The sequence below is a fragment of the Coregonus lavaretus genome (genome assembly GCF_964263955.1).
Source record: "Coregonus lavaretus genome assembly, chromosome: 18".
In the NCBI taxonomy this organism is placed as follows: Eukaryota; Metazoa; Chordata; class Actinopteri; order Salmoniformes; family Salmonidae; genus Coregonus; species Coregonus lavaretus.
Genome location: NC_140005.1, coordinates 18,720,991 through 18,737,544, shown reverse-complemented (window position 1 = coordinate 18,737,544; position 16,554 = coordinate 18,720,991). Strand labels below are relative to the sequence as shown.

At 41.3% G+C, this 16,554-nt stretch overlaps 2 protein-coding genes across 2 annotated transcripts; one reads left to right on the top strand and one right to left on the bottom strand.

The window, feature by feature from the left end:
- The first annotated feature begins 3,568 nt into the window (after positions 1–3,568).
- Positions 3,569–10,723, top strand: gjb3 (gap junction protein beta 3). Its single transcript, XM_084182310.1, has 2 exons — positions 3,569–3,700; positions 7,277–10,723. Exon 2 carries the CDS (start codon positions 7,355–7,357, stop codon positions 8,198–8,200), a length of 846 nt encoding a protein of 281 aa, XP_084038436.1. The 5' UTR covers positions 3,569–3,700; positions 7,277–7,354; the 3' UTR covers positions 8,201–10,723.
- A 1,125-nt stretch (positions 10,724–11,848) lies between these two features.
- hmgcl (3-hydroxy-3-methylglutaryl-CoA lyase) lies at positions 11,849–15,610 on the bottom strand. Its single transcript, XM_084182309.1, has 9 exons — positions 15,483–15,610; positions 14,886–14,975; positions 14,568–14,675; positions 14,276–14,371; positions 13,912–14,060; positions 13,680–13,743; positions 13,323–13,511; positions 13,079–13,204; positions 11,849–12,859 (listed from the first exon to the last, which is right to left on the bottom strand). Exons 1-9 carry the CDS (start codon positions 15,579–15,581, stop codon positions 12,758–12,760), a joined length of 1,023 nt encoding a protein of 340 aa, XP_084038435.1. The 5' UTR covers positions 15,582–15,610; the 3' UTR covers positions 11,849–12,757.
- Positions 15,611–16,554: the final 944 nt, after the last annotated feature.

The window sequence follows — 16,554 nt, the reverse complement described above, 5'->3', positions numbered from 1 at the left end:
TGAGACATCTGTGGCATTGTGTTGTGTGACAAAACTGCACATTTTAGAGTGGCCTTTTATTGTCCCCAGCGCAAGGTGCACCTGTGTAATGATTATGCTGTTTAATTAGCTTCTTGATATGCCACACCTGTCAGGTGGATGGATTATCTTGACAAAGGAGAAATGCTCACTAACAGGGATGTAAACAAATTTGTGCACAACATTTTAGAGAAATAAGCTTTTTGTGCATATGGAAAATTTCTGGGATCTTTTATTTCAGCTCATGAAACATGGGACCAACACTTTACTTGTTGCTTTTATATTTTTGTTCTGTTTAATAAGAGGCCTATGGCTATTATAAAGATTCCTGAAGTGTGACATCTGGGAGGATCTTCTCTAACAATACCTGATGATGTTTTGCCTAGTGGTGAACCATTAGGCCATAATGTTTCATTCTCAAAAGCTAGAAAGAGGTAACGTCCTTTGTAATTACATTGAGCTTAACTGTCATATTGATTGAGCCACTAAAGGATTGCATTGATCTATTGGATGAGTAATTGGGATTAGCCTGTGGAATGTGAATAGAGGTGTAGAAAATACTTCTCCTTGGTAGATAAAAGTTCAAGGGCAGGAATGTGGGGGAGAAAGACCATGCACTGAGCTGAGGTCTGATGCTTGGGCAATGTGGATAAACAGTAGCACAGATCCCCTTGAGACATACTTGTGGTCTCAGTGTGCTATTATTCTGCATTAACACGTATCAGCCTGTATGAAATGTAAAATATGTCAATAGCTCAGTGCGTCTGCTATGCATAACATGATTTATGTATGTACAGTTGTGTCTGTCTGAGAGCATGGAAGCTCAAATACATACTACATATGATAACGTTGAATATAGGAGCCTTTTTGCCTTTGTTGTTGTTTCGTGTGAGGACATACAGTAATATGATAGCATTGAATTGAGGCAATCCTCCAAACAGAGCTAACATGTTCTGACATGGTTGGGGCATTAGCGCAAGCAGACATTAGATGTTATTTTCCATTCACCAATGACAATGTTTGTGGTTACCCACAAATATTACCCCAACAAAGATGCTCTTATGGCCACCTGAAAAGATACTGAGGCACTTTGTTCTAGGAACATCAACCCAGCAATACAGTAAAAGTTATTGTGAACACTTTATATGAAAGCTTATCTCTGAAGTTGTCTCATAAAAGTGGTTGGTGGTATCAAAGAGATTATCCACAGCCCATTTTCTTGGAGATTTGGATTTGGATTGATCTCCATTTTCCATAGTAAGCCACCGCTGGCCTCTCAACCCATGAAGAATAAGAATAAGGGAAGGGAATAAAGAGACCACATAGGAAGGATGATACCTCTCAACTACTGTTTACTGAAGCAATCATGTCAATGCAACAAACAAAAGTAAAAAATAATGTTTGTTCAAATAATTCAGGGTAAAGAAACACAATGAAAATTCAGGTAACATAAAGGTCCAATGCAGACATTTTTATCTCAATATCAAATCTCTTATTTTTCTATTAACTAATTAAAAACAAAAAACGACGTTTTAACTATAAGATTTCACCTTCCTTATAACTGAAAAAATACATATTTCTATATTTAGTGTTAGAGAAAATGTGTCTATAAATCGATCTCAATGTGCTACAGCGAAACCACTCTCTCCTGCTGCGTTACGATGTAAGGATTCCAGGCATATGAATCGTTATGTAGGGTTCAGCCAAGAGTTGATGGACAGTCTGAAGCGCGAATGAAATGGTAGGAGGGACATTCCAGCTTCAAGTGGTGTCAGATTTCCCATCCTGCTTCACACAGGCAGAAGATACAGTGCATTCGGAAAGTATTCAGTTTAATCCACCAGAAAAGACAGAACAAATAAAACTGCAAATATTGTGGTTAAACTCAAATATACTAACTGATAAAAAAAACATTATCTTTCAATAAAATGTCCCCCCCTAAAAAAATATAATCTTTGTAAATGATATCATAAATAGGACTGGTGGCGTTATGTCACACATGCAGCTAACAAAAATAAATTCAAATGTCTGCTCTACCCAAAATTACAACAAACGAATTGCAGCATTACCGCAAAAATTGAAGAGTTAAGCGGAAGGGGGAAAAAGAAAGGAACTTGTCTGTCAGCCCTGCATTAAAGACCAAAATTGGTTAAAGAAAATTTTGATAAATAAAAAACTATACCAGTTTCATTTAAGGACCAAAAAATTGACAGCTGTGCCATATAGATTGCAACATAGTTGGGAAGAGATTTTCGATGTACCGATTCCATGGCACATGGTTTATGAACTGATACGCAATTCAAAACCTATCATTTTTAAAATTTAAATTATTATACAAATTTCTTGCAACCAATAGAATGTTATATATATGGGGGATACAACCATCCCAGCTCTGCCGATTTTGCTGCGAAGCGTCATTAGATAATTTATTTTGGTACTGTCCGTATGTAGCTTGTTTTTGGTCACAGGTCCAGGAATAGAAATGTGGAAAAAGTTGAGGGGTCTGAATACTTTTCGAAAGCACTTTATGTAACAGGTAATATGATAAGTAATTGCTTTGCCTTTATGGAAAAAGCTGAAAGGATGAAATATCTTGCTGATTTAAGAGTGCTCCCCTCCCTCCCCGCCCTCTCACCCATTGGCGTGCCCCACCTCTTCATCTCACAATAGAGAGTTACCTTTCACCAGGTAAACCTTTGATGCTTTCCACCGATCATGTGTGAAGCACAACAGAAGGGTTGGTGTGGTGGGCTCTTACATTAGTAGAGGGCTGGAGGCCTTCTGGAACAAGTTTTAACTGGAAGAAAGGACTGCATGGAAACAGGAAATGGAAATGCACATGAACACCTACACTATTTATTGTGTTAGTAACTTAACATTTCTAGGTTTGAGTATGTAATGTTGTAGTAATGTTGTAGTCCCCGAGTGGCGCAGTGGTCTAAGGCACTGCAGCGCAGTGCTAGCTGTGCCACTAGAGATCCTGGTTCGAATCCAGGAATGGCCGGCAGGGGTGTAGCTCAGTTGGTAGAGCATGGCGTTTGCAACGCCAAGGTTGTGGGTTTGATTCCCACGGGGGGCCAGTATAAAAAAATTATGTATGCACTCACTAACTGCTAAATGACTAAAATGTAAATGTAGTTCTTTCAAAAAAACATTATTAGGCTAATCCATTGTTATCACCTGACATCAACCATAATATCTGAGATCTAATTGATGGACACAGTAGGCTATATCATATGGGTCTATTTGCTTTTGTGCTACCAAGGGATTAACACTGGATAGTTTGGTAATTAACCAAACCAGATGTGTTTTTATTTTATTTGACATATAATAGTCCATGTGAAGGACAAAGTCACAATTTATTTATCATTGTATCAGTGCAGTCTGCATTGTCAGGAGGCAGAAATCTATCGAACTAGTGTGAATGGCAGATGCATCAGCCCGATCATAAAAGTGCGAAGAGTGGTGTATTCCAGCGGAAAAAATCGGTAAATTGGTACGCTACAAGATTTTTTTTTTTACCCCACCCACAGGCATACTCCAAATACCCATTACTCAAGACAACATTCTACCTGTAGAGCGGGCTAAATCTATGCGTAAAACGAATTAACCAAAGAGAAAACTACAGAAAAAGAAAATTGATAAAGAACAAAAGCACAAACAACGGATTGACATTTGTTAAGTAAGTGGAAAGTAGGCTATCTATTTTTATATTTATTCTGTTCCTTACTTGAGCATGGGGTGTAGGCATTTCTATTGTTCTACTGCGTTGATGTTGAATTGTAGCCTACGTTTTGATATTCGTCACCTGATAGCCTGTTCCATTTACATTGTTATGACAAAAGTCTGAGATTTACCGTACATCGTTCCAACATATCATACAACTTTATACTCAGCCACCTGAAAATGCGCAATAGAAATTGAACAGGTTATGAGTAAAAGCTATTTTGATGAAGAACCATGGTGTCTGTAGGTTCAACTGTTTCTATTCCTTTTGGGTGGATAATGTTTAAACAGTTCACATTGTCTTTATACCAAAATGTTAAATGTATAAGCAGGCATGAGCGATGAGGCGAACAAAGAAAAAAATAGAGAAAGATGATGGGCACTGATGTCCTTCCCTGTACAGCCAAACAGTAAAAATCAGATTTATTAGGAAAATCATGCTTGTCCAATATCACAGACATCCCAACTGTTATAACTAGGTCAGTGTGTGGTAAAGTGAGTCAAACCTGAGGCTGGTAACTCTAATACACTTTTTACTTACAGGTTTTAGAAATGTTTGAAAAATGTATTAAAAATAAAAAACAGAAATACCTTATTTACATACACTACCAGTCAAAAGTTTGGACACACCTACTCATTCAAGGGTTTTTCTTTATTTTTACATTGTAGAATAATAGTAATGACATCAAAACTATGAAATAACACACATGGAATCATCTAGTAACCAAAAAAGTGTTAAACAAATCAAAATATATTTTATATTTGAGATTCTTCAAATAGCCACCCTTTGCCTTGATGACAGCTTTGCACACTCTTGGCATTCTCTCAACCAGCTTCATGAGGTAGTCACCTGGAATGCATTTCAATTAACAGGTGTGCCTTGTTAATTTATGATATTTTCTTTCCTTCTTAATGCGTTTGAGACAATCAGTTGTGTTGTGACAAGGTAGAGGGGGAGTATACAGAAGATTGCCCTATTTGGTAAAATACCAAGTCCATATTATGGCAAGAACAGCTCAACTAAGCAAAGAGAAACGACAGTCCATCATTACTTTAAGACATGAAGGTCAGTCAATACAGAACATTTCAATAACTTTGAAAGTTTCTTCAAGTGCAGTCGCAAAAACCATCAAACGCTATGATGAAGTTGGATCTCAAGAGGATCACCACAGGAATGGAAGACCCAGAGTTACCTCTGCTGCAGAGGATATGTTTATTAGAGTTACCAGCCTCAGAAATTGCAGCCCAAATAAATGCTTCACAGAGTTCAAGTCACAGACACATCTCAACATCAACTGTTTAGAGGGGACTGTGTGAATCAGGCCTTCATGGTCGAATTGCTGTAAAGAAACCACTACTAAAGGACACCAATAAGAAGAAGATACCTGCTTGGGCCAAGAAACACGAGCAATGGACATTAGACCGGTGGATTCTTTTCTTATGGTCTGGAGTCCAAATTAGAGATTTTTGGTTCCAAACGCTGTGTCTTTGTGAGACGCGGTGTGGGTGAACGGATGATCTCCACATGTGTAGTTCCCACCGTAAAGCATGGAGGAGGAGGTGTTATGGTGTGGGGGTACTTTGCTGGTGACACTGTCTGTGATTTATTTAGAATTCAAGGCACACTTAACCAGCATGGCTACCACAGCATTCTGCAGCGATACGCCATCCGATCTGGTTTGGGCTTAGTGGGACTATCATTTGTTTTACAACAGGACAATGACCCAAGACACTTCCAGGCTGTGTAAGGGCTATTTTACCAAGAAGGAGAGGGATGGAGTGCTGTATCAGATGACCTGGCCTCCACAGTCCCCCGACCTCAACCCAATTGAGATGGTTTGGGATGAGTCGGACAGCAGAGTGAAGGAAAAGCAGCCAACAAGTGCTAAGCATATGTGGGAACTCATTCAAGACTATTGGAAAAGCAATCCAGGTGAAGTTGGTTGAGAAAATGCCAAGAGTGTGCAAAGCTGTCATCAAGGCAAAGGGTGGCTATTTGAAAATATATTTTGATTTGTTTAACACTTTTTTGGTTACTACATGATTCCATATGTGTTATTTCATAGTTTTGATGTCTTCACTATTATTCTTCAATGTAGAAAATAGTAAAAATAAAGAAAAACTCTTGTATGAGTAGGTGTGTCCAAACTTTTGACTGGTACAGTAAGTATTCAGACCCTTTGTTATGAGACTCGAAATGGAGCTCAGGTGCATCCCATTTCCATTGATCATCCTAGAGATGTTTCTACAAATTGATTGGAGTCCACCTGTGGTAAATTAAATTGATTGGACATGATCTGGAAAGGCACACACCTGTCTATATAAGGTCCCACAGTTGACAGTGCATGTCAGAGCAAAAACCAAGCCATGAGGTCGAAGGAATTGTCCGTAGAGCTACGAGACAAGATTCTGTCGAGGAGCAGATCTGGGGAAGGGTACCAAAAAAAGGCCTTTATGGTAGAGTGGCCAGACGGAAGCCACTCCTCAGTAAAAGCCACATGACAGCCCGCTTGGAGTTTGCCAAAAGGCACCTAAAGGACTCTCAGACTATGAGAAACAAGATTCTCTGGTCTGATGAAACCAAGATAGAACTCTTTGGCCTGAATGCCAAGCGTCACGTCTGGAGGAAACCTGGCACCATCCCTACGGTGAAGCATGGTGGTGGCAGTTTCGACCCTAAGCACACAGCCAAGACAACGCAGGAGTGGCTTCGGGACAAGTCTCTGAATGTTCTTGAGTGGCCCAGCCAGAGCCCAGACTTGAACCCGATCGAACATCTCTGGAAAGACCTGAAAATAGCTGTGCAGCGACGCTCCCCATCCAACCTTACAGAGCTTGAAAAGATCTGCAGAGAAGAATAGGACAAACTCCCCAAATACAGGTGTGCCAAGCTTGTAGTGTCATACCCAAGAAGACTCGAGGCTGTAATCGCTGCCATAGGTGCTTCAACAAAGTACTGAGTAAAGGGTCTGAATACTTATGTAAATGTGATATTTACATTTTCAATTTTTTTAAATGTGCAAACATTTATAAAAACCTATTTTTGGTTTGTCATTATGGGGTATTGAGTGTAGATTGAGGGGGGGAAACGATTTAATCAATTTTAGAATAAGTAACAAAATGTGGAAAAGGTCAAGGGGTCTGAATACTTTCCGAATGCACTGTACCTGTGTGTAAACCTTTTGGTTGTGTAAACCTTCTTAGGTAAATATTACAAGGATGAAAAGCGATCTTTGTTGACAAAGTTGACTATATATGAATGTCAATATGTGGGATATGTGGAAGTAAACTAATGACAAATCTATTGAAAAGGGGAAACAAAATGCCAGACCATTCAAGTCAATTTCTCAAATAAGAGATATTGTACATCTGGTTCCTATAAAAGGCACATCAAAGTAATAGCCCTACACCCAACAATCTTCACTTGTTTGTGAAGATTGCATCATACAATTGGCCATTGTGCAATGAATTCATACCATGATCCAGGTTATATTGATGCCTCTCTCACCCATCTTCTCTTTTATCTACTCAGGTTGCTCCAGTAATCCATAGTAATCTAACAAAAGAAAGCAAATTCTAAAAAGGGGGCTGTCAACATCCAGCCCCAATCATGGATTGGAAGACCTTCCAAGCCCTCCTGAGTGGGGTGAATAAGTACTCCACTGCATTCGGTCGTATCTGGCTCTCTGTGGTGTTTGTGTTCAGGGTAATGGTGTACGTGGTGGCGGCGGAACGCGTGTGGGGCGATGAGCAGAAGGACTTTGACTGCAACACCAAGCAGCCTGGCTGTGCCAATGTCTGCTACGACCACTACTTCCCCATCTCCCACATCCGCCTGTGGGCCCTGCAGTTAATCTTCGTCACCTGCCCCTCCTTAATAGTGGTGATGCACGTGGCGTATCGCGATGAACGCGAGCGGAAGTACCGTGCCAAGCACGGCAACAAGGCCAAGCTGTACGAGAACACAGGGAAAAAGCACGGCGGCCTCTGGTGGACCTACCTGTTCAGCCTCTTTGTCAAGACGGGCATCGAGATCGCCTTCCTCTACATCCTCCACAAAATCTATGACAGCTTCTACCTGCCCAGGCTGGTCAAGTGTGAGGTCACCCCCTGCCCCAATCAGGTGGACTGCTACATCGGCCACCCCACAGAGAAGAAGGTCTTCACCTATTTCATGGTGGGTGCCTCGGCCCTTTGCATCGTGCTCAATGTCTGTGAGATCATCTACCTTGTCTCCAAGCGCGTCGCTCGCATCGCACAAAAGATGAAGAGAAGAGAGCGCACCTTGGCCCTTCATGAACGGTACAACAAGGAGAATTCCTGCAGTGACTGCAGCACTCTACCTATGTCTCGGCTGGAGAAACAATCCTTAAAGCCCCAGTTTCCAGGCCACCTACAAGCCACCTTACCGGCTCACATACGTGCTTCTGCCCCTAACCTGTCCTCTGCAGCATAGGATGTCCACTGTATCCGAAGACTAAGCCACAACATGGATGCCTATGGAGCAAGGCCTCACCTCATTGGTCAAGCCTGTTCAAGCTGGTCCTCCTGTAAGACTTTGTATGAGAGACAGATTTTTATGCCCTAGCTATTACTGCCCTATACTGCCATGGAGCAAGGCTTTGTATTGATATCCATGACCCTGTGGCTAGACAACCCTGTCGTGAGCCACATTCCATTTTATACAACTAAACTACTACTGCCAGACTGAATAACCAACCCTTCCACTATTATTATAATTTTTTTTATCAATAATTGTCTCCTGTAACATTTCCCAATACTTTTCCAGTTCGCCTCACACTTTGTTTTCCCATTCCTTTGCGGTTTCTGGCTAGGGGTAAGAGCAATGTTCCCTCTAAGCTGCGAGCGTGCACGGGCGCGTAGCTCCCCGGGACTTCCTCGCAAAAGAAATATCAGCCCACGCAGAGAAGCACGAGATTGAACTTCACTCAACTTTCTAGAGTTTTCCCCTTTAGTTAACACTATCAACATTTCCCTTTACTATTTATTTCCCTTTGTGATCAAATCAACGCAATATTAGCCACTTTCAATGCAACATACCGAAACAAAATGAACTATGCAAGACTTAGTATGCAAAACTACTGTAACTTTGCAATACATTTTTTGTAGGCAGAACGCATCGGAGTAGGATTCTATTGCATTGACACGCACGACTCAGACCGTACTCTACACAGACCGGTGCGGCATAACCAATCAGAGCTGCAGTAGGCCTATTTAAGCAATTAGGCCAGAGGGGGTGTGGTATAACCCCCGAAGTGCCGTATTGATATTATAAACTGGTTACCAATGTAATTAGAACGGTCTGATATACCCCAGCTTTCAGCCAATCAGTATTCAGGGCTCGAACCATCCAGTTTGTAAATGCAAATAGTCCATTGCCATACATGGATCTGTACCATTCATTTTGAACTGTGTTTACAGCATGAGCGGTCGTGAGTAGATGCGCAATTTTTTTATCAAAGCGAGAGCTGCATGTAGCCACATGTGCACATTTGTTCATATCCTTTGCTAGTTAGTGAGTTATTAGCCCAGTTATAGATAATTTGTAGTCAGCAATGGGGGAGTGATTGCTTCATACAAGAGCACAAAACGTGTACATTTCTTTGAAAAGTGAGTCGGGTATGAGCTTTTTTATGTCTTAAAGGGGCAGTGTTGTATTTTGAGACATGTTTGAATAAGCTAAGTAGCCAATAGGCAGCAGAGGGTAGCATAGTTTGTCTGATTCTCTGTAATAATGGAATGGGAATAATAATGCATGTTATTTTGTAAAGTGGTTTCTTGCCTCAAACAACACAATAACATTTTCAGTCACCTCCTTGTCTGAAGGACAAGTGGGTAAACAGGTTTTCTCCATTGTTTTTGATGGTAGGCCACTCTGATAGGCCTACATTATGATCAAATAGCCACAGTAGCCTACTTGACCACCGTCTGAAATTGTAACTTCAAGCGGATACAGACTCAGTGTTCACAGTAAACTTGCGCTGGAAGTTGCACAGAATTTTCACAACGTTCAAGTTTGCGCTCAGCAGACCTGAAATTTGCTAAGTGCCGAAAAATATTTGAGGGAACATTGGGTAAGAGGTGGTAGGGCGAAGAGTGAAATACTCATAGGGAACTATTTTGTCAGAGTGACAAGCATGTATTCAAGACACACCTGGCGGAGGTATTCACCCACATCACCAATACTTTGGAGGTGTGCTAAGGCTCTCTAGAAACAGGGACTACTTGAAAGAAAATGCATTTCAGAGATTAGCTTATTAATTACTGAAATGTGTTGTTACTTGCCACAAAGACATTTGTATACTCTCTGTTTTATGACTCCAATATGAGACAACAGAATGAAAACAAATCTCTTTGCTTTGACAGTGTTGATGCAAGATTGGTCTAAACTGGACAGTGGTTTACCACTACTTGGCGATGGTGCACCAACATAAATAAATACAGATTTTATTTTGTTTTTTTAAAGCATTTATTCTAATAGAAGCTCCTCTATTATTTAATCACTTTTTAAATTGTTTTACTCAATTACAAGACTACATCTGCATGGTTACGCTCAGATTGATGTTATAATGCCACAACAGATTGATGTTATAATGCCACAACAGATTGATGTTATAATGCCACAACAGATTGATGTTGTAATGCCACAACAGATTGATGTTGTAATGCCACAACAGATTGCCTGTGTTTGTACATGCTTGTAAACAAACATTCTTTATCCAAGGCCTATGTTGATTCAAATGAGAGATAAGGAATGCTGCTGTTTAATTTATCAAGTCCACATATGCAAGTAAACGCTGGCATTTTATAAAGCTGGAGCACAAAAGTGGATAAACCAGTGTTTCTCAGTGAACAGTGGTGTGGACACCTGATAGCCTCACGATGTCAGGAGCAGAACCTTCACAATCAGCTTCAAACTTCCATTTTGTACATTATTATTTTTATGAATAAAATGTTAACATTTAATTTACTTTGGTGTCATTCATATTACAGTAGTTGACTTCATTCCGGTTCCTGTTTCACTTTATCTGGAAAGTTACTCTTCAGGTAACTCGGTATTCAGTAGTATTAGATCTTTGGCCCCATTTCTGTCTGACTTAGGCTGAGTGACTAGATCAGAACATATCTAATCAGGACCTTAAAACAGCCCCATGTGACATACAGGACCGAGCCAACAGCACAGGCAAAGACGTCATGTTATACAGGATGTTTAATTAATGTACACACATGCACAGAGAGTGAATAGATGTTCCCAACACAAAGTCTTGGTTTTTGGCATACCATTGCTTTAGGGTTCATTTTCATTTAGAAGTCAGAATTTCTCTGATGTTTATGTCCAAGTCATTATTGGCTCATACATATCTACCAGGTAAGGACAAAATCTATTTTAATGTTTCTCTGGGACTCTGAAGTGTAAGCAAGCTAAAGGAATCTCAGCATAGCAGGTCCAGCTTCTCAGTCAAGTTTCTCTCTGTCGCCTAGTACTAGGTGTGGAAGACAAACACTGCCTGTTTGTTCTGTATCACTTGCTTTACATTAAAAGTGCAAAATCCCAACCTCTCAGACTATATGACTCAACCATTACCTCCCACGGAGATGACGGTTAGTGCTCCATTCAATCTGTATCGCTTAAGCGTTACAGATTGCGCAATCTAAATGTTCAACTGAGCCGACATATGCAGCGTTTACAGTGAATGCAGTCTCCGCTAACGCAGGAACATTGCCTTTACATTTCAATCATGCTATAACACTGAACTTCAGCAATAAAGATTAAATCCAGCCCTTAGCTTAGTCTATAGAATAATCCGATAGGACGTACTGTACAGGAATCCAATGGTTTACATGTATCTCAATGGTACCACCTTTGATTGGTTTTGGAGTGCCATGAATGAATTTGGATTCCTCAACTAGTCTAGTGTTATAAACTCACCAGATCCCTAGGTGATTCATCTCTTTGTCCTAGTTGGGTAGGCAGTGTCATGCTGGTAGACATTTCTGCTACACTTCCGTAGCTGTGTCACAGACACCGGCTGTGTAAATGCACTAGGTTATGCCATCTGTTCGATTAAATATGCATAACACATTCATTAAAACATTTTTAATTTTTTTTTATACAGCAAAGAATTTAGCTTCCTTAGATTTGTGACAAACTTTTCTAACAGTGTCAAGTCAGAAGTGCAACCTTTTACAATTAATATTTACATTCCAAGAATTAAAACAGACAAATGAAAAACATTAACATTCTATTCCAACTGCAGGAATGGCGGACTTTACTGCCCTAATATGGTAGGTTTGCAAATCCCAAGTGGTATTCAAGTAAGGATAGTTGGAAGATTTGTAAGATGACAATAACAAACATGACAACACAATGACTAAATCCTGTGACACTCCCTGTCTCAATAGATTTCTTTTCTATTCCACTCTGCAAACATCAAGGTCTGTTTTAGATACCTACTGCAATAAACTGGCACTACCCATCCCTTAGGCACTGTTACAACAAATAGCTGAACATGAAGATTGACAAATAAGGACAAGGCTGTTTGTACACCCAAATAGTCAATACAACAATAGAAATACAAGTCAATAATCCCTTCATTTAACTTTGTTGATTTAAGTTTGGTATGAGATACATATTCAGCAGCATAATTTACTCTGAATAAACCGTTTGTGCATTTGCAATGATCATGTAACACACAGAGGGCGAGGACAACAAGGCACCAGGTGTATGGAGGACATGAGAAGAATCAGAAGGCACCACCTGAGCAAGGCTTTCCAACTATTTCAATGTTTTCATTTATAAGAAAGGTACTTGACTTACATCAAATAACGGAACACACACAGTCCTTGCAACCGTTTTTACCTACAGCTAAGTCAAAGTATATTCCATCTAGGTGACACAGGTGTGTGTGTGCCTTGCCTTGGTAATGCCTTCTGGCCATGTCTGTAGGTATCACTCTTGACATCCTTCTTATAGGCCTTCGTGGAGCCAGGTTCAGAGTTTGCAGGTTGCCTGGGCCACTTTAGAGCTGGTCTTTCTGTTCAGGGAACTACAGATGAACGCTCCAGCATCCATCAGCTTGGGCAGGTCCACTCCCTGAGACAGAGGGAGAAGGAGGACAACAGTCACACACTGAAACAGGGAACTCTTACATGTGCACTGACCAGTTTAAAAAGAGAACACTGATGACAATTCATTTTTTAATACACAGGAAGTAGAACACTTTCTCGTAACAGTTTGCCAGACTCTATTGGACTGAGGGAGGAAGTGAAAGAGGGAGACTGATAAAGAAAGAGGGAAAAGGTGAATTCTCACCGTCTGAATGCCGAGTCCATGCAGCATGTACACCACATCCTCTGTAGCCACATTCCCAGAGGCCCCTTGTGCATATGGACACCCACCCAGGCCAGCCACTGACGAGTCCACAACACTGATGCCCATCTGCAAAAACAAACACTGTCTTCATCAAATGTATGCCAGTAGTATTATAGTACTTTTATACACCAAATCAGAGGAGTCCTCTATATTGCACTCAGTTTCAGGTCTTACTGTACAGTACCTGCAGGGCGATCAGGATGTTGGCCAGAGCCTGACCATAGGTGTCATGGCAGTGGACTGCCAGGGCGTCAACAGGCACCTCCCTTCTCACTGCCTCCAGCATCTCAGTCATGCCGCCCGGTGTGCCCACGCCTATGGTGTCGCCCAGAGAGATCTCATAGCAACCCATGGAGTACAGACGCTTGGCTACCTGCATTAGAGAAAGCAACAGGTGAAATCTTCAAGCAGGTTTAAAGCTCTATGACACTTAATCAAATATATTTGGAGTATAATGACATTTCTAAGGGAAGATGAAGAGACAGTTTTCTCAGTGACAAGTGATAGAATGCTGGGCTTGGTCTGAGTCAGAGGAACTCACCTGAGCCACTTTGTCTGGTGACACCTGGCCCTCATATGGGCATCCAAGCACACATGACACATACCTGAGGGAACAGATCAAGGAGGTGAGACTGATGCCCTGGAGTCAAACAACCTGACATCTTAGAGCAATGTAAACAACCCTACAGCATTTCACAGACTTTCCCAATGAAAATCACGACTGCTCACATTTTCTTCCTCTGCCCGTCCCTATGTCTGTCTGTCAGTCTTACCCTCTGACTCGCACACCGGCCTCTTTGGCTGCTTTGGTGACCTCCTCAAAGCGCTGCAGACTCTCATCCACAGAGCAGTTGATGTTCTTCTTACTAAACAGCTCAGAGGCAGCGCCAAATATGGCCACCTCTGCTGCTCCTGCCTTCACCTGAGAAAATAACCAGCAACATACTTGCTCAATACCTACAGTCTAAAAATATCACAGTGCTTACAATGGTTTAATAATTAGCTTTGAAGGAATTATTGAATTCACAGAACATGAGTTACTCAAACATCTCTGTGTTTCTGTTATGTGTCTATGTGATGTTGAGGTGACACAGTAAGCACAGTAACATGTGCATGGAGCCAATCAGAGGTACGTACAGCTGCCTGGAAGCCCTTGAGGTTGGGGGTCAGTACGGGATAGGACACACCAGGCCGTCTGTTGATCCCCTTCATCACCTCCACCTGGTCGGCCATCTGTCAATCAGGAGGGACTGGACACGTCACAAACTATGCAATTGCAACTATTTTCATAATTGAATGAATACAGTATCCATAAAACATCTGTAAAGCATACTATGGGAATCACATGGACCGATATTCAGTGATGTTCTGGAATAAACAATGTGAGAGGACATGTTGTTGAGCTATTGAAACACTCTGGTAAGCTCACCTGTGGGACCCATTTTGGAGAGACAAAGCTTGTGGCTTCAATCACAGGAAGACCCGCCTCTGAGAGCATGTCAATCAGGTGAATCTTAATTTCAGCAGGGACGAGAGTCTGACAGGGACAGCAGGAGAGAGACATGAGTTATGACAATAACATCTGCAACAGGTGGCTTTTGACACAGTTCCCCAGAACTGTAAAAATACTTCCTGGTTCCTCATGAGTTTGAGCGACACACCCACCCAGCTCAATTCAATGCACCACCTAAAATATGTAATTCAAAGGTGGACTCAGCAAAAAAGCATCAAAAAAGTGGAATACTACCTTTTCATTCTGAAGGCCATCCCTGGGTCCAACCTCCACTATCTTTACCCTCTCTGGGAGAGCCTTCCCTGCAGATGCACCAACCTGAACCTGTCGACAACAGAGGTAGGTGTGAGACAGTACACATGGCTAACTACACGCGCGCGCGCGCACGCACGCACGCACGCACACACACACACACACACACACACACACACACACACACACACACACACACACACACACACACACACACACACACACACACACACAGAGAGACACACACACACACACACACACACACACAGAGAGAGACACACACACACACACACACACACACACACACACACACACACACACACACACACACACACACACACACACACACACACACAATATCACATTATGGCTATGACATTGCTCGTTATACCAAAATAGAGTATTTCACAAGCGGTCTTTAGCATTAATGAGAACCAAAAGCTAGCTAGTACTGTAGTAACCTTAGCTAGCTAAGTTAGGCTAATAACAGGCACTTGTGTTTTATTAAATAAATAAATAAAAATATAAAACAAGCGACTGCACTGGGTAGACGTTGAAGAAAGAAACACACTGACTTACTGATTTCGCCACTGCTGCTGAACAACTCAAGGATAAACATTGATGACCCATTCTAGAACCAAAGGTGCTTCTGTTGACAAATCTCATGACAGCCGCCATGTTCGTCCAGCCTTAGCATTGACGTATATGTCTTCTTCTTCTTTGGGATTGGGTTGGCAGATCGCATCCAACTTTAAGGTGCATACACTGCCACCTACTGTACTGAAGTGTGAGGCCAGTCACGGTCTACCTACATTAAATTCTCTTCATTATTCCTGTTCCTAAAACGAAAAAATTGCACCACCAACTAACCCTACACCTATATACCACTATTTCCTCAAAATTCAAATCCCCACCCCATTAAGTATTCTGCAGTAACATCTCGTACACACAGGTTATTCTCTGCAGTTGCCACCTACACTCATTAAAAACCCACTATCCCATTCCACTACTTTGACCCTATCTGCTCCTGCACCATGCCAACGACCTGGGAGGACGGGACACCACCACTCAACAACACACGTTGTAACTCTTCTGAAGTCAAATCTCGTATACCCAAATACTTCTCTGCAGCTGCCACCACAACATCTATTTTCTGTGATTTACGTTCCATTTCTGCGGTCCAGAAATCTACCACTCACTGGGATCCTCTCACCCTTGAGCCATCCTTCACTGCCTCAGCATACAACAATTTCTTCTGCTGAGCCTCTACGCCACTAAAACAGTAGTGCATTACCGCCACCTACTGACCAGCCCAGATATAGCCTACATTTGCACCAGGTGTAAAGTTGACTTGAAACACCTCAAATTCTTTTGAAAAATGGAATGCGAAAGCGAAGTTCAGCCGTCTTTAACTTTAATGTTTTAGTCTATCTCATAACCTTTATTATGACTTTGGTTCAAATGGTTTACAACATTATAAACCATCTCTGAGCAAAGAACATCCGCAATATGTCCCTAGACCCCACCATAGATAATTTATTTCAATTTGAGTTTGATTTCCTGATGAATCAATAAAACAAAGTCAACTTTGAATTATTTTAAAAATATAAAATTTAATGTGTGTAAAATAAGTAGAAAATATAATAAATAA

What these genes read in the sequence shown, in the direction of transcription:
- gjb3 (XM_084182310.1), top strand. Translation starts at nt 7,355, where the DNA reads ATGGATTGGAAGACCTTCCAAGCCCTCCTGAGTGGGGTGAATAAGTAC.
- hmgcl (XM_084182309.1), bottom strand. Translation starts at nt 15,581, where the DNA reads ATGGCGGCTGTCATGAGATTTGTCAACAGAAGCACCTTTGGTTCTAGA. An exon ending in CAGCAGCAGTGGCGAAATCA is followed by an intron (nt 14,976 to 15,482) that starts GTAAGTCAGTGT and finishes TGTTGTCGACAG; the next exon opens with GTTCAGGTTGGTGCATCTGC. An exon ending in ATGGCCTTCAGAATGAAAAG is followed by an intron (nt 14,676 to 14,885) that starts GTAGTATTCCAC and finishes TGTCCCTGTCAG; the next exon opens with ACTCTCGTCCCTGCTGAAAT.